Source organism: Canis lupus, chromosome 12 (assembly GCF_011100685.1).
Source record: "Canis lupus familiaris isolate Mischka breed German Shepherd chromosome 12, alternate assembly UU_Cfam_GSD_1.0, whole genome shotgun sequence".
In the NCBI taxonomy this organism is placed as follows: Eukaryota; Metazoa; Chordata; class Mammalia; order Carnivora; family Canidae; genus Canis; species Canis lupus.
The window spans coordinates 36,024,702-36,043,454 of NC_049233.1; the positions used below are offsets into that span (position 1 = coordinate 36,024,702).

General features: G+C 36.4%; 1 protein-coding gene across 4 annotated transcripts in view; it reads left to right on the forward strand.

The window, feature by feature from the left end:
• CD109 (CD109 molecule) overlaps window positions 1-18,753 on the forward strand; it is a 130,419-nt gene that overhangs the window by 70,058 nt on the left and 41,608 nt on the right. For all 4 annotated transcript variants that reach the window (XR_005367920.1, XM_038554538.1, XM_038554537.1 and 1 more), the window contains 8 exons: window positions 383-484; window positions 570-632; window positions 1,225-1,401; window positions 4,207-4,359; window positions 10,572-10,646; window positions 11,038-11,098; window positions 15,145-15,286; window positions 16,190-16,307. Coding sequence is in view for 3 of the 4 variants with exons in the window: in XM_038554538.1 (XP_038410466.1) it covers window positions 383-484; window positions 570-632; window positions 1,225-1,401; window positions 4,207-4,359; window positions 10,572-10,646; window positions 11,038-11,098; window positions 15,145-15,286; window positions 16,190-16,307 (891 nt within the window). In the remaining variant the exon portion in view is untranslated. The remainder of the gene's footprint in view (window positions 1-382; window positions 485-569; window positions 633-1,224; window positions 1,402-4,206; window positions 4,360-10,571; window positions 10,647-11,037; window positions 11,099-15,144; window positions 15,287-16,189; window positions 16,308-18,753) is intronic.

Genomic DNA, 18,753 nt, shown 5'->3' on the forward strand with positions numbered 1-18,753 from the left:
TACTCTGACTATTGGTAGATACATAGGTTGGTTGTAAATGAACTCTATGTTGTGGAGAGAAGGAAAGGAGTCCTTTCTCATTTTGTTCTCTCTTCTTGTGGTGTTTCCTGATACTATACTTTCATTTATGAAATAAGTTAGGACTATGCTTTTTCTTCTTAGATTATGGTGATACAGACCCTCTTCTGTGTTTTAAAGCTGTCACTTTCTTTATATAATATAAGCTATACAGTGAAAATCCAATGTCTCAGGAGCACATTTTTTCTGCAAGAAAAAAAGTGAAAGTGAATTTGCCTTTCAGAAATTATTCAACAGATAGTATCCTTTCTCAAAATGTTACTGAAGATGAAAATTTATTTGCTCCCTTTTTTTTTTGTTATAGGCCTTTTTTCTTAATAGTGTGAGTAGCATGGCAGTTCATGGTATGTTTAAGTCTCCCAGTAAAACATACATCCAGCTAAAGACAAGAGATGAAAATATAAAGGTAATGCTTACAATAACTTATGATTACAATATAATGTACTCTTTTGCAATTAATGTGTGTTTATTAATTAAGATTTTTTTTCTAGGTGGGATCACCTTTTGAGTTGGTGGTTAGTGGCAACAAGCGATTGAAGGAGTTAAGCTATATGGTAATCCCTTATAGAATCTAAATTTATTATCTTCTATGGGATCATTTCAAATGATATCTACCTTATATCTAAACTCACTAATTTTAAAAATTCAGTCTTAAATCCTTTAGGCTGCCCTATTTATATTGCAATCAATTTTTTTTCTTCCTTCAGTTACATTTACATTTCCAACTTAAGATGGATAATTAAATCTTGCATTATGTTTAAAATTTAAATTTCTGTGAGATAATCCATCTCAGTTTATTATAGAAAATTATAAAGTATGAGAAAAACAAAAAAAAATTGCTACCCATAGCTTAAATTTTGCTAATCTGACTCTCCAGTGGTGCTCTGTATTCCTTCCTCTCAAAAAATAGATTCATGACTGTGAAGCTACTGTTGTCTCAATCAGTATTTCTATATCTTAACCTTTTCTGTTTCCTGGCTTATACTCTCTGTGTTGGACAGGGAGGTTTCCTTGCATTCAAAAAGGCTTTGAAGTTGGTTTAAGTAAACAATTTGTGTGTATAGTTGAAATTATGATGATTGTAGCTGTAGTTGGGATTCTTATTAGCTTTGGCATAAAATGAAAGTCTTCTACTCTTCTTTTCAGGTAGTATCCAGGGGACAGTTGGTGGCTGTAGGCAAGCAAAATTCAACAATCTTCTCTTTAACACCAGAAAATTCTTGGGCTCCAAAAGCCTGTATTATTGTGTATTATATTGAAGATGATGGGGAAATTATAAATGATGTTCTTAAAATTCCTGTTCAGCTTGTTTTTAAAAATAAGGTAAGATTTAAGGTGATGTCAGAAGAAAACTTCATATTAATGAGGTCTGAGAAATGTAATATTTCTTTAGAGAAGTATCACTAAACAAAACTGGTTAGAAATTTATATTCATTTCTTTTTTTTTGTATTCATTTCCAGAACTATGGTTAAACCTCTTCATATTATTACTACATAGGTATTTTCACATGTGGAATTATTGGGCAATGTGGGTCTTATTTGTAAGTTATGATTCTTGGCTTTAAGACTTTAACTCAATTCCATGAGGTTGTTTCAGGATCTCCCAAATGGTGGAGTCAGTATTGCTCTGGTATGGAATTCCAGAGGCAATTATAGAATTTGTGTGGTGCTGATATTGGCATGAGAGTGAAATGAAGGGCATGAGAGGGAGTGCAGCCATCAGTAGAGATGGGTGGAAGTAGAGCCCAGATCTGGTTTATCCATTTCACCAGCCTGGAAACTAACCCAGGACAGATTTACAGTAAGCCTGGCTACGTTGCATGTGAAGATTTGTGTAGACTTTGGTCTCCAGAAATGCCAGGGATTTTTATAGTTTAAGATGTATAGCTTTTATAGGAAACCCCCTTGAACACCAACTTTGTAAAGTAACCTGGCTATAAGAGTGCCAGGTGGAATTGAATCATCTCACATGTTATAAAATGAGCCATTGTTCTCAATGAAAGCTGCTGCCTTTTCAGTTTATTTTAAGCAAAATAATCATTATTTAAAAGTATTGATTTGCAGAGTACAATTCCTCTGATAGCATTTCTGTCTGCTTAATTTGTTAAAATACTGAGAGGTTGAAGTAGTCATCCATGGCTTTTGTTGACAATGGTTAACTAACTTTGTTAAAATAGAATACAAACCTCTATTTTTCATTTTATGAAGAGTCTTTTCAAAGACAGTGGTACATTCTGTTATTTTTAGAGCACAAAATTTGACTTCTAGTGATTCCATTAATCTCCTGACAAAGATGAGTTTTAAAGTAGGAATCAGGCTTAAATATGGAGGTGTACATCTTTGAAAGTGAGACCAAGTTTTAAAAAAGTTACAGCATAAGAGGTCATTGGCTTTGAAGAAGCAGAGTGTATAAATAGCATAATTCCAAGAAATTTCTTATATATGAAAATAAATATAGTTTTAGGTATAGTTGCAAAGATATATCTTTCTCTACTTTTTTTTTTTAAAGTAATCTCTACACTCAACATCGGGCTCGAACTTACAACCCTGAGATAAAGAGTTTCATGTTCTACTGACTGAGCCAGCCAGGCACCACTCTTTCTTTACTTTTTATATAATGTTTATTACATTACTCACAAAGAACCTACAAATTTAAAAAGAGGATATATTTAAGCAGGAGAAAATTAGTCTTTCTGATGTTCAATAATGACTGTGGAATAAATGGATAGGATGTGGAAGGCTCAAGAGATGGAAATTTAGCGATCATCCACATGCAAGCAGATTTTGAAGTCATTGGGTCTTGGAGGTGCAGAGTAAAGAGTGAGAAGTTCAGGGTTGGAACATGTTGCTCTCCTCTCCTTTCTTTTGGGTATGAGTGGGGAAACTTAAACTATAAGTAAACTAGATACAGTGGTGTAAGGGGTATATGTATAAAAAATTTCATTAGAGAAGTTAAACTGGCAAATCTTTATACAAGACTCTTGCAGTAGGGGGAGAGAGATTGAACTCAACATCACTGAAGCAAAAGGCAGGAGAGTTTTAAGCAGAGGATGAGCTTATGGAAAAGTACTGGAGGATGTTGAGGGGAGATTGGTCAATGTGATTAGGCCACCCACCTCTGTTTGCTGACTGGCAACGTTTAAGTTAGGCTCCTGTCCTCCACAGAGACTAGAAGATCAATCAGGGACTCTTTTTGGTGATTACATTTCAAAGGATTGGCTCCCAGGTCCTTGAGAAAGATGTTGAGTTGGAAAACTGTCAAGTAGCTGGAAGAAGACTTATATTTCAAAGGGGCAGAGAAAGAATTTATCATTGCAAGTTTTCTAAAGTAAATGCTGTAAGGAAAGGGAGAATAAGGGGCTTCTGGTCAGGAGGAAGTCTGTCTGAGGTTTAGTCAAACTGAGGGGAAGATTAAGCCACTATGGCAGTGGACTGTTGAAATAGAGCTAGACAAAGTGAACATTCCTAATAGGAAGGGACCTCATGACAAAGCCATTCACTTTCACTCTGTTGACACAATTGAGGCTCTTTAAGAAGCACTGGTTACGACCACGCTTTGATGAATGTAATGACGGATAAGTTCAGGTGGCCATAGAGACACAGAACATTGGGCCTACCAAGTGTTTGGTCTGATCACCACCTCCCTTGGACAGACATACCCCTGCCCCCAGCCCATGTGGTTCTGTGAGTCCCCAGGGGAGCTCTCACTTGACTCACTTCAAAGTTCAGGTTACTAGCCTTTGAGGATCTCTGGTTTCTTCCTCTTTCCTGTTCCCCCTCCAGGATACTGTGCTTCCCCAGGTGTGCCAGACACTACTGCCTTCTCTGAAGCACTGGGGGATGGAGAAAGGGAAGAGGAAAGGCAGAGAAATGAAGGATAAATCAGATTTATGCCTGTGAACTGTGGGAAGAACTGTGGGAGGTTCTATGACTTGTAAACACCGTGAATAAAGTTTTTTTGAAAATTTCTTTCCCTATAGAAGGTTTATGTATGGTTTTAGAACAATTTCTGAGACAAGGCAAATGTAGAATCTTTGCTAAATTTTGAGTAATTGAACTGCTGTTGGTAATACATGTAAGTAATGCTCTTAAAAAAGTCAAATCAACCCCATTTTCTCTCTCTCTTAGATAAAGCTATTTTGGAGTAAAGCTCATGCTGAACCATCAGAGAAAGTCTCTCTTAGGATCTCCGTGACACAGCCAGACTCGACAATTGGGATTGTAGCTGTTGACAAAAGCGTTAATCTGATGAATGTCTCAAATGATATTACAATGGAAAATGTGAGTTGGGGGCAGCCCCGGTGGCGCAGCGGTTTAGTGCCTCCTGCAGCCCGGGGTGTGATCCTGGAGATCCAGATCGAGTCCCACATCAGGCTTCCTGCATGGAGCCTGCTTCTCCCTCTGCCTGTGTCTCTGCCTCTCTCTTCGCTCTCTCTGAATGAATGAATAAATAAATCTTTATTAAAAAAAAAAAAGGAAAATGTGAGTTGGGCTATTTTTTCATTATTAAAATACATATTAAAAGAGCAAGAAGGAGGGGCGCCTGGGTGGTTCAGTGGTTGAGCATCTGCCTTTGGCTCAGGTCGTGATCCCAGAGTCTTGGGATCAAGTTCCGCCTCAGGCTCCCCACAGGGAACCAGCTTCTCCCTCTGCTTATGTTTCTGCCTCTCTTTCTTTGTGTCTCATGAATAAATAAATAAAATCTTTTAAAAAGAGCAAAAAGGAAACCTTATTGCATTACTTCAAATATCTGAAAGAAAAGGAAATTTCATTAGTTCCTCTTCAAGTATAAGTCAGTTATCAGTAAAGCTTCCAAATAAAAAGGATTTGCGTTCTGGTTATTATGTTAGAAAGAGGCTTCATGTGATGAAGTGTTTTTGCTGTTTTACATGAGAGATGCCCTCTAGAGTTTTCCCTCATTTTCATACTGTATTTGAATTTAAGACTCTTGAGAAAGTACTAGGTGTCAGCAGTACTAGTTGACTTGTATATTTCTGGATGAAATTGGAAAAGAGAGCTTTAGATAATTTTGAAGTACTTTCTATTTTGGTTATACATGGTTATATATAATTACAGTCTTATTGAATCAGGAATTTGTAGTATATTAAGGGACTGAAATTGCAGAAAACTTATAAAACAGGAAATATATGAACATCTACTGTTACATAAACTAATCCCCTATTTGTTAATCATTTCAGTTTTATTTGTAAATTCTTGATATATCCTTGTGTGCCATTGGCAGTTGAAATCTAGATTGTATAACCTATGTCAATTAATTAAGTACAGCGATTAACAACATATAGGAAGAAAGATGTAAATGTTTAGGCTAATTTGGTCATCTTGTTGTAAATTACTTCACTTGAGAAAAATTATATGTAATTTTCAGCCTATAAAGCTAATTTTTTCTCAATCCCCTTTTAAAAAAACTCCTTTAAAACTAATTGGTCATTTTCTTCTCTTGACTTTTTAAAAATTTACATAATTCTAAAAAGCCTATAGCATTTTGCATTTGATTTGACTGAATTTAGTAATATCTCTCACTTTATCAGTCTCTAAATTCTTAAAAATATTATTTCATTTTTGTTTCTGTAGCTATATACACACACACCCCTGTCTAGTGCTCATATTTTGTTTATCTTTTAATATATTTACATTAAATTTTGTCCTATATTAAGATTGCTATCCCAGCTTTCTTTTAGCTCATACTTTGCTGATGTATTTTTCCACCTTTTTATTTTAAAAGTTTTGTAAGTTTTTCCTTTAAGTTTATCTTGCTATATTTTGCTTTTTTTTTTTAGGTTTTTGTTTATTTGTTTGAGACAGAGAGAGGGTGCACAAGCTGGGGGGAGGTAGAAGCAGGATCCCCACCTGAAGGAAACCCGATGTGGGGCTTTATCCCAGGACCTTGAGATAATGACCTGAGATGAAGGCAAATGCTTATACCACTGAGCCACCCAGGCACCCCTTGCTTTTGTTTTTTAATGTCCGGTAGTTCATAACTTTTATTTTATTTATTTATTTATTTATTTTTTTAGTTCATAACTTTTAATAAGTTTATTTAACCCATTTACAAGTTCGGTAATTCTGATTCTAATTAAGGCTTATTTCTACTTTATTTGATATTTTTAAATGTGATTACTTTCTTTTTTTCCCCTTCTTTTTATTTTTCTTCTTTCCATGGGTTAGATAAAATTTTGCTCTTCTGGTTTAGAAGTCATACATTCTGCTTTTGTTTCTATGACAGATGCCCTTAACTCACAAACCATACTCCTATTTATTTATCCTTGTTGATTTCTCACAGCTATCAATATTTGTATCTTCATCTAACAAGATGAGCATTTTAGTATGCTCTCATTTTCTTGCACATCCCTTTTGTCTTTCACCTGTTACCACCTTTTTCTCCAACCCCGGCCAGACCATGTTGCTATCATACAGGATTGTAATTCTGTGTCATTATTGATTGCCCTTCTGATCTATGTTTTTCCTTCATTTTTTAAAAAAGATTTTATTTATTTATCCATGAGAGACACAGAGAGAGAGAGAGAGAGGCAGAGACATAGGCAGAGGGAGAAGCAGGCTCCATGTAGGGAGCCTGATGTGGCACTTGATCCTGGGACTCTAGGATCACGTGCTGAGCCGAAGGCAGATTCTTAACTGCTGAGCCACCCAGGCATCTCTCTTCCTTCATTTTTTAATTCTGAAAATTTACATCTGTAATTTCTTCATATATTTCCTCTTTGCCATTTAAATTTTTCTCTTCTTCTGAGACTCTTGTTATTCAGAGATTGGCACGTCTACTTCCTTTATCCATATCTCCGAGCTTTTTGTTTTATGTTCTCTGTCTCTTTGTCTTTCCTGTTTTTCTTTGAGAATGCTCCTCAGGTGTTTGCTCACTGATCATTTGTCAGTTGTATCTATCCTACTTTGATTATTTATATAGAGTTCTTTATGTCAGCTATTATATTTTTAATATTTATTATTTTCATTTGGTTCTTATTTTTTGTTCTTGTTTTATATAGTTAATATTTTTCCTTATCTCCTTATGTATATTTACCATGTTTATTTTAATTATTGAGCTGGCTTTTTCAATATTTTTCTTCATATGTTATGTATAGTCTACTTGGATGTCTTTGTGGAAGTCATACTCTTTGGATGTAGTTGATTTGGCAGCTGTTCTGATAATGTCTGTTGACGAAGGTTGAACACCCTATTCCAATCTGTGTAAATCTTGTGAATTTAAAGAGAGGTAGTGGTCAAGCTCCAGGGACCAGGGAACTATTCTTGCTCCTCCCTGTGTACTGCTAGCTTTTATGTAGTGTTTCACTTTTAAGCTCTTAGGGAAAAGCATCCCCAAGAAGAGGCAGTCTCTTGAGATTATGATTCAGCAACCCTAAGGGTTTGGAGGACAAGAGGAAGAGTGAATGCTTGGGGCTGTGAGTCTATCCAAAGGTTTTCCTCAGTTTCTCACACCAGAAGGGCAGAGGTGCTGACCTGGTATTATCTTCCTGACACTTGTACAGGCAGTGTAGACTGCTGCTGCAGCAGTTAATAAGGGTGGTGAAAATGCGGGGAATGATTTTCCTGAGGCTGCCCCCTGGAAAGAAGCAAGAGCAGACTTTAAAAACTTTTTCCCTAGATTGTCTGCCTCTGGCACTTTCTGTCACCAGCTTCCTCCCAACACACCAGTTCAATATATCCTTCACTCTTCCCAAGTTTTCTCATCCCACTCATCTGAGTTTCCTCCTTGCTTTCATGGTTTCTCCAGAGTTGGCTCTGGGGGAAGGAGTTAGGAGCCTGTAGTGATAGACTATTTTGGTTTCTTTTGTTCTTGTTAAATTTGTGAGTGGTGCTGAGAGATTCTTGAGCACCTTGGGAAAATTTAAGTGTGCTAGATCTTCCAGAAATTATTTTCAGACACCAGCCTTTGCTGCCCTTTTGGCAATGCCTTTTTATTGAGCCACTGAGGAAGAGGAGAATTTCTTTTCAAGATAGATGCTTTTTCCTAGGTAATTCTATTGATTCACACTGGAGTGTCAGCAGATGATCTTGCATGTATTTGTGTCCTGTAGCAGAGTTTGAGTCATGAGTCCAACACTTTTTCTCTCCATTATGTCTGGCTCTGGCTCTGTTGCCTATAGTTGGGTTGACTATATTTGCCAGCCTGTTGGGATGTTATGACATTTCCTGTTTTCTCCTTCTGTTTTTTTCTTCTTTGTGCCTGTTCTAGCACCATGTTTGCTTGCCATGGAGGTAGCAATGGTGGTCGTTAGCATGGCAGAAACAGTGTATGCGGGTGTTTAATTTTAAACAAGGTATTTTTTTTAAACTTATACTTAGAATCTTTCATCATTTTAATTCCCACCTTTGTTTTAATTTGTCTGGTTAATGCTAATGTAAATCAGGGAGATGCATTGGAATAGTTACCAAAAAGGGTATAATATCTTAACTTTTTTATTGTAGTGAAATATATATAACATAAAATTTGCCATTTTAACCATTAAAAAAAAGACAATTCAGTGTCATTAATTACTTTCATAATGTTGTACAGCCATCATCACTGTTTCCAAAACCTTTTCATCACTCTAGAGACTCTGTAACCATGAAATGATAACCCATCCCTTCAGAAACCTCTAATCTACTTCTGTCTTTATGAATTTGCCTAGTCTAGATATTTCATGTAAGTGAAATTATATAAAATTTGTCTTTCTGTTTCTGCCTTCTTTCACTTAGCTTAAGGTTTTCAGGGTTCATCCATGTTGTAGATGTATCTGAACTTTATTTCTTTTTATGGCTGCATAATATACAATTGTATTTATCTACCTCATTTTGTGTATTCATTCTTCTGTTGAAGGGTGTTTAAGTTGTTTCTATCTTTTGGCTATTGTGGCTAATGCTACAGTGATGCACAGCATGCATGTATCTCTTTAAGTCCCTGTTATTTTCATTATATACATGGGAATGGAATTGCCAGGTCATATATGCTAGTCTATGTTTAGCTTTTAAAGGAGCTGTCTACTTTACTCTCTCTTTTAGCCTATTTTACTCTCTCTTGCTAGCAATGAGTGCTGTTCTTAAAAAAAAAAATAGCATTGCTAATGTGATAATGCAAATATCTCAGTATTGAAAAAGCTATCTCATTGATGTAATTTGTGTTACTTTGTCAATGAGGTTAAATATTTTTTATGCTTATTAATCATTTGCATTTCTTTTTTGTGAATTACTTATTTTTGTTATTTTTAAAACTCTAACTGATATTGTGCAGAACTTATATTAACCTTCTGATTTAACCCATTTATCTGTCAAAAGTGTGGGTTGTTTTCTTTTTTTTTTTTTTTTTTTAATTTATGATAGTCACAGAGAGAGAGAGGCAGAGACATAGGCAGAGGGAGAAGCAGGCCCCATGCACCGGGAGCCCGATGTGGGATTCGATCCTGGGTCTCCAGGATCGTGCCCTGGGCCAAAGGCAGGCGCCAAACCGCTGCGCCACCCAGGTATCCCGTGTGGGTTGTTTTCAATGCTAATCCCTATGTGTTGGTTTAGTCAACTGGTGACATTTAAGTTCTTCTTGGGCAAAACTCAAGCATACCCCCCCTTTTTTTTTTTACTATTTAATTAACTAATTTAATTTAATTTAATTTTTAAAAAGATTTTATTTATTTATTCACGAGAGACACACACAGAGAGAGAGAGAGAGAGAGAGAGAGAGGCAGAGACACAGGCAGAGGGAGAAGCAGGCTCCATGCAGGGAGCCTGACATGGGACTTGATCCAGGGTCTCCAGGATCAAGCCCTGGGCTGAAGGTGGCACTAAACTGCTGAACCACCTGGGCTGCCCTAATTTATTTATTTTAAAAAATATTTAATTTATTTATCAGAGACAGAGAGTGAGAGCGAGCATGCACAAGCAGGGGGAGGGGTGGGAGGGTAAGGGAGAAGCTGACTCCCCACTGAGCAGGAAACCCAACCCAGGGCTTGATCCTTAGGACTCTGAGATCATGACCTGAGCCGAAGGCAGACACTTAACTGACTGAACTGCCCAGGTGCTCTTCTTTATTTATTTATTTATTTATTTGAGAGAGAGAGTGTAGGGGGATGGGGCAGAAAGGGAGGGAAAGAGAGAATCCACAGCTGACTGAGTGTGGAGCCTGGTACAGGGCTTGGTCCCAGGACCATGAGATCATGAACCTGAACTGAAACCAAGAGTTGAGCGCTTAACTGACTGAACCACCCAGGCGCCCCTCAAGCATACACTTCTTAGGAACTCTTGATTCTGAACAGAGTAAAGATAAGTTAAAAAAAGAAATGTATTTTTAGCTAATTGAATCATGCACAAGGCATGCACATACAAATATTATTTATTCCTCCATTTGTGTCATTTTCAAATTAGATAAGCTGTGGGCTATATGATACCTAAGTAACATGCAAGAAATATTGCAGAGGGCAGAACAGGTTGATATGAATCAATCCATTCCATGTATTTTATTTTCTCCTTAGGTGGTCCATGAGTTGGAACTATATAACACAGGATATTATTTAGGCATGTTCATGAATTCTTTTGCAGTTTTTCAGGTATGTTTAGTTTGTTACATAATTTGAAAAGATATATCTTTTACTATTGGAAACACTTTCAGAATTAATTATCTGCATTATGAAATGGTAGCATTTTGTTAAATGTGTTGAAGTACAGCATGTTATATAAATATAATTTGAAATGGAAAGATAATCATCCTTCCAATTTTGAAAGCAAATGGAAAAAGTGCATGCGAGAGAGAGTGTGTGTGTGTCCTGTGTATGAGAGGGAGAAATTCTCAAAAATGAGATAGGGTAAAAAAAAAAAAAACTTTCATGTATGCATAAAAATAAATGAACATGAGTGAGTTAAGAGTATGGGAGACTGCTGTGACATTTTATAGAGCATTTAAACTTTTATTTTTAAAGAAAATTAAAATTATTTTTCTAGGAATGTGGCCTCTGGGTATTGACAGATGCAAACCTTTTGAAGGATTACATTGATGGTGTTTGTAAGTAAAACCTCAATATGTTTTTAAAGTATTTAAGTCTTTCATCTCAGGTATTTAAAATTATGTATATAGGTATGGTTACTTTCTGGTTGGACATGGTAATCATGATCTTCATTTTCTGTTCTCTTATCCTAAATCTTTGGAGTATAATGTTCATCTGAGCCATGACATGGAATGTTTGGGTTTCTATCTAGATTTTTGAAATGAATACTTTCTATTTGCTCTCTGTAGTTCTTTGAGATGGTTATATTTTTGGACATATTGGAAGATCCTATGCTTTAATTTGTATTACAAACTCTGCTATTATTTTGGAATTAGTTAAAAGGAGCAACATTAAAAAAATTCTTTTTAATGATTTTATTTATTCATGAGAGACACAGAGAGGAGAGAGAGAGAGAGAGAGATAGACACACACACACACAGGCAGAGGGAGAAGCAGGCTCCATGCAGGGAGCCCGACATGGGACTCGATCCTGGGTCTCCAGGATCACGCCCTGGGCCAAAGGCGGTGCTAAACCGCTGAGCCACTCAGGCTGCCCAAGGAGCAACATATTTTGAAACATTTTTGTTCTCTAGCTTTTTGATGTTCACCTGGAATATAACCCAGATGCCATAAAGTATGCTGGTGCGTGCATGCATGCACACACACTCATGTGCATGTGTCTCATCAATCTGAGTTTCTCCTGGACAGCGTCACATCTGTATATCCTGGTTCCCAGTATTGCTAGAGTTGCCACCCAACTAATAAGTGTGCTTTTAGTAAGAAATAAAAATGTTTTGACTGAAGGAAATGTATAAATGTGAATGGTTAACTATAGAAATTGTTGCCTTTTCTTTCTAGTAACGTTAGGCTAATGTCATCTTGTAATGCTCCAGAACTGTCACAGTTCCTATCTCTGAATTCTCTATTCCTGTCAGGAATACCTTTCCTGAGAACTTTCTTCTGCTCCTCCCCCTCCTGTAACAGAAGAAACTTGATACTCTTATTAGCATACTGTGTCCTTAGAAACCTTCTCAAGTGACTGACATGACTTTTTCTGCTTCTCTTCTGGATCAGGGTTCCTAGGTACATAGTATACAGTGTTATCTTGACCACTTCAAGATCACTGTTTGGCAACCCTTAGTTAAGAGCAACTTCTCATTTGAAGCTCAAATATTTCAGTGATAATTCCTTCAGTCAACATTTAGGTCCCCTACTTTCCTTTTACCTCTGTATGCATCCCCTACTTTCCTTTTACCTCTGTATGCATTGATGAACCTCACAAAAGATTCAGAGTCCTTAAAGTCTTACTCCTGTTATCATCCTGGGAAGATTTGACTGTCCCACATGTGGTTGATCCATCTAATATATACTATCCTGTAGTCACCACTATGGCATCAGTAGTGACCCAAGGTCATTTTATCACTGGAACACTGTTCTACTTTTAAAGTTTCAAATGCCTGTCCTTCTACCTTGTATATTTCTTCACTCCTTTAAATCTATCAAATGTCTTTATCCTTTCTAGAGACCAAATATCTTTTTTGGTCTTGACATCTCCTGGTTATTGGGAATTATTGGCTCCTTCTGCCTTGACTTTCCTCCAATGCCTTGTCTGGACTACATGGTTAATCAATTCGGTAGAATTCTTTCCTAGTTCTTTGTACTTCCATAACATCTTCCCCATTACACCCAACTCTGGAACATCTTGACTGTTTATCTTACCCCTCTGATTCTATATCCCACAAATACCTTAAATTCAATATGTCACAAACCAGGTTTATGATCTTCTCTTTCTTAACAACTTTGCTTTTCCCTAATATAACTTTACTGATATGTGATTCCTTGAATGGATATAATTTCAAATCCGTGTTAATGAAATCATCATCTACCTAGATGTCTAAATCAGAAATCCGGAACTCATCCTTAATCCCTTCCTTTCTTTCTGTCAGATGTGGAACAGCATGGTGGTTAGGAAAGGAATTGACATCAAATACTTCTGGCTTTAAATTCTGGCTTTATGACCTGAGAAAATCAGTTAATCTCTCTCAGCCTCAAGCCTCCCAGGGAAGTATAGGACTAATAATATCCTTGGTATGACAGGGTTATTATGAGATTAAATTCAAAAGCACATAAAATGCTTAGCATGTGTTTAGCACTTCTAAGTCCGTAATTCCCTATTATCTTTTCTTATTATCTTATTATTTCTTATCTTATTATTATCTTATTATCTTATTCTTATCTTATTCCTCAGGTCCAGTTTGTTCATTCATTCTTTAACGGATAGTGATGATATTAATTGCATGCCTAGCATATATGAGGCAATGAGATTTCAGGTTGGTCTAGTGGGGCAGAACAACATATCATTAGAAGTGTGTGCTGAGCACTGGGGTGGGAAAAGTACAGCATGCCAGGGGAAATACACAGAAGTCACCCACCCAAGAGACAGAGCAGAATCATCTCTTGAGACTATCATTCCTCTCCTCTGCTTGGCTTCAGGCCCTTGACAGTGTCTCCTTGATCATTGCAAGAGCCTCTTAACTAACTTTTGCCTGCCTTCATTTTCCCCTACCTCTAAACCATTGCTCACAGTGATGCCAGAGTTACTGTTATAAAACATGGGCTACATCATGTTTCAAATTTATTTTTGACCCTTCAAAGGGTCAGAATTGATTAAATGTTTACTCTAAGTCCTTCATCATGGCATGTGATATTTTAATATCTGGACCTTGCCATTCTTTTTCTCATTTTATGGCACTCTTACCTAATAGTCACGTCATATTCTGGACATGCCTTTGTACTTAGCTTTCTGCCCTCCCCTCGCCCCGCCCCTGTATGGGATACTCTCTAACTAGAGACTTAAAAAAAATGGAATTTGCAAACAAACAGCAACACTCCTGCAAAATGGATTTTTCCCCCTAGCCATACTATTTTCATTATTCAGATTCTGGGTAAAATCAGCCATTCTGTGTACAATATATATGCCTGTTATAATTCTTACCATGTTTACTACAGTTTTCTATTTGTCTCCTCCATAGACTATGAGTAGAGCTCACTACATTCATCTTTGTATCCGTGGTACCTACTACAGTATATTGTTTTGCATCTTATTTTATTTTTTATTTTGTTTTATTTTGATTTTAAAAATATTTTTTTATTTATTTGAGGGAGAGAGATTGAGAACATGAGTGGGGTGGGGGTGGGATGGGGAGAGAGGGCAGAGGAAGAGGGAGAAGCAGACTCGCCCTGAGCTGGGAGCCCAATGTGGGGCTCGATCCCAGGACCCTGACATCATGACCTGAGCCAAAGGCAGATGCTTAACACACTGAGCCATCCAGACACCCCTGTTTTGCATTTTATTTTGAAATAATTTTAGACTTATAGAAAAGTTGAAAAAAATAGAAGTGGGTGATAGAAATAGAAAGAAAGCTTTTAGTGGAATATGGGTTAGGATGCAGTGTTATGGCTTTATTAGATGATCTGTTCCTTGAGAATTTGGGATTTACTGTTTCATGCTTACTTTAAAAAATGTAGATATGTAAACAATTTGAAAAATTAAGACTTTTCCAAAAATGGTTTAGGTTAACGTTGACATTTTTGGAAGTGTGTCAGTCTGTATCGCAACATGACTATTTTTAAGCTAGTAAACTGGTTGATTGTAGTATCTTATGGCTGGTATAGCCAATAGTAATGATCACTAGGGAACTGAAAAGAGAACAAAATTGGAGGGAACTTTAAAAATATTAATTGTTTTTTTTTTATTAATTGTTTTTTAGCAATTGCACTATAAGTAGTTTTTCAGGTAGTAGTTGTACAGGCAGGGAAGGTTGTTTTTTTTTTTTTTTTTCTCGTTTTTTAGTTTTGGTGCTTCTGTAACTGGCCTCAAAGCCTTGGGTAAGTCACTTGACTTCTATGAGAATCAGGTATCTCATCTGTAAAATGAGAAGGTTGGATAAGATGAACTCTGACGTTCCATTTACCTAAGAGGTGTTGTGATTCTGTGAACTAAGTTTATAATCATCCTCTACAGTGACTTTTTTTCCTAACAATTATCAATGTTGATTTTTAGATGACAGTGTAGAATTTGCTGAGAGGTTTGTAGAGGAAAATGAAGGATACTTGGTAGATTTTCATGACTTCTCTTCGGTTAGCAATCCACATGTCAGAAAGCATTTTCCAGAGACTTGGATTTGGCTGGACACCAAGATGGGGTAAAGATTTGTAATGTTCTTTGCTCATACATACTTTGTCTAGTGTTAGTTTTAAATAAATTTTTTGTTCTTTCTAATGTTTAAGTACAAATATTGTGATTAACAACTAAATAGATGAAGAAGTTTTAATTTTAGAATGATATTTATTGTATTTAAATGTAGTATTTAGTAAAGCCACATGCAAATTGGGGCAGTGAGAGTGTCATTAAGGAGAAGCTGGACTCCTTCTAGTGAAGGGTGTTTTTAACTTCTTTGAAGTTTCATGGTTCTTGTTAGAGAAAATTACTGAGGGTACACTTATTGCCTTGGAGTGGGAAGCACTCATAATTACTCCCTTGACCTTGTGGCTCCTTGTAAAACCTCTCCATGAGCCACAGGAAGAAGAGCACAGGTGATAGAAGGATTCAGCTTAGTTGACAAACCCTGTGCTATCTGGCCTGATGACTGAGCAGATGAATCATGAAACCTTCACATATTTTATAGTCAGCCATTTATGGAAACTTGAAATAAGACACAAGTCAAACCTCAAAAAAAAAAAAAAAAAGCATTGACTAGGATAAAGAGAGAAAGTTTTATGCAAATTGACATAAATTACATTAAATTTGAAAATAGATATTTATTTTCTATATACAACATTTATAAAAATAATTGTCATTCTGAAGGTATAAACACTGCAGAAAGCTTTCAATGGAATATGGGTCAGAATGCAGTGTGATGGCCTTATTAAATGACCTGTTCCTTGAGAATTTGAGATCTACTGTTTCATGCTTACTTTTAACAAATTTAGATCTCCAAACAATTTGGAAAATTAAAACTCTTCTAAAAATGATTTAGATTATGTTGACTTTTTTGGATACATGTCAATTCATGGTGTTGTGATTTTTGTTTTTATCTTGACTTCAGTTCTAGGATATACCAAGAATTTGAAGTTACTGTGCCTGATTCTATCACTTCTTGGGTAGCTACTGCTTTCGTGATCTCTGAGGACTTAGGTCTTGGATTAACAAGTACTCCAGTGGAGGTAGTATATTAAAGACTTTCTTGTAAATGTTAGTGTCCAAAGCAAAGAAAGTGTCAACTCTTCAATGGATTTTCAAAAATGACTCTTATGATGTTGATGTTTAGAGATTTGTCAGCTTTTCCTTTTGTTTTTCATTGGTTTTATACTTTAGAATGTGAGCTGTGCTAAACTCCTAAATGTGCTACATTCATATTAAGATTTGGATTAAAAACTTTATTATTGAATGAATCTAGCTATTTCCAAAGGCCAGAAGAGAGAGAGTTTCTGTGTATTCCCTCTGAAAAGAAAGGACAGAACTTCTCAAGATGTATTTCTAGCAGGCATTCCTTCATATTTCTGGTCAAATTGCATCACATGTTACTTTCCAAACTAGTTGCTGGCAAGAGGAATATAATGACCATGTTTGGTCTTAGACCAGTAGCTCTTACTCTGTCATATCTGAAGCCTTCTCTTTATTTATTTTTTTTTAAATTTTTTTAATTTATTTATGATAGTCACAGAGAGAGAGAGAGAGAGGCTGAGACATAGGCAGAGGGAGAAGCAGGCTCCATGCACCGGGAGCCCGACGTGGGATTCGATCCTGGGTCTCCAGGATCGCGCCCTGGGCCAAAGGCAGGTGCTAAACCGCTGCACCACCCAGGGATCCCTGAAGCCTTCTCTTTATAACAGATATTTTGTTTTCCCCTTTACCATCTGGAATGAAAATCATAGAAAATACAGTATATCTGCATACTCAGTTTAAAAAAAATGAATATGATGCCTTAAGTGAAATATGAAGGAGAATAAAAGTAAGGTGTAATAAAATAATATATATTATAGTGTATAAGTGATCAGACATAGCCACATTAGAAGGCATAAATCTTTAAATATTTACTCCATGCATCAAATCACCCACTGTGTAACACCTGCAAGTGGAGTTTGATATACATGTGTTGTTTTAGCAACTCAAAAACCTTGACTGATACTGCTTGTAGTGATGTCAGTCTTTGAAACCATGAACCACTTTTGGTAATGTTATAAACACAAAAATATGCACTCTTCTGTTGATTTACAAAATAGTTGTATTTATGAAAAATTCAGTGTGTGTTGAAAAATGCTTTGGGTTTATATATAAGTTCGAATTAGGTTGTAAGTTCAGGTCATCATAAGTAAGTACTTTATGTGAATGTCTGAAGAGGCATTTAATCATGAGAGATGTGGGACAATTCTTCATTGTCTGGGACGGTCCTGAGCATTTCAGACTTTCACCCACTATGTGTCAATCGTACCTTTCAATCATTGTAACATTCTAAGACACTTCCACAAATGTCTGAGTAAACCTCTAGAGGGAACTACTGCTGCCAGTGACAACCATTGGCCTAAACTAATCAAGATTTATTTTCAGAGGCAGGGTAGGGGTTTAGCTGCCCCTGTAGGATTTGGCCAACAATATCAGAATTGGGTCACCAGGGAGAAAGTACATGTGCCTATATATGTTAGAAGGTAGTAAGCAGAACATCACTTAGACTTTCTCCGTGAGTCTAAAACAAGAGCTGTTTGACTTGGCCAGTGGCTTTTAAAGCAGATTGGTGGAGTCATTATAGCATAGTAGGTGAGGAGCTGGGCTTTGGCATCAGACATGCTGGGATCCATTTCTGGCTCCTTCATTCACTAGTGATGTAATCTTGTACTAGTTACAGAGATCTCTGAGCTTCTGATTTCTTTTCTGTAAAATATGAGCATAGATCCTGCCTCATAAAAGTTGTAAGGATTAAATGAAATAATTTGTGTAAAGTACCTATAAACTATTGGGACTACATCAAAGTAAAAATTTCTGGACAGTGAAGGAAAAAACAAAACTAAAAGACAACCCAATGAATGGGAGAAGATATTTGCAAATGACATATCTGATAAAGGATTAGTATCCAAAATATATAAAGAACTGATAAACTCAATACTCCCAAACCAAATAATCCGATTAAAATGGACGGAAGACATGAACAGATGTTTCTCCCCAGAAAACATACAGATGGCCAACAGATACATGAAAAGATGCTCAACATCACTGATTATCAGGGAAATGCAAATCAAAGGTGCAATGAGATATCATCTCACACCTGTCAGAATAGTTAAAATCAACAACACAAGACACAACAGGTGTTGGCAAGGATGTGGAGAAAAAAGAACCCCTTGTACTGTTGGTAGGAATGCAAAGTGGTGTAGCCACTCTGGAAAACAACATGGAGGTTCCTCAAAAGACTAAAAATAAAACCACTCCATGATCTAGGAATCACACTACTGGGTATTTAACTCTCAAAAAACAAAAACACTAATTCAAAGGGATACATGCACCATCTGTTTATTGCAGCATTATTTACAACAGTCAAATTATAGAAGCAGCCCAAGTGTCCACAGATAGATGAATGGATAAAGGAGATGTGTTATAAATATATGATGGAATATTAGC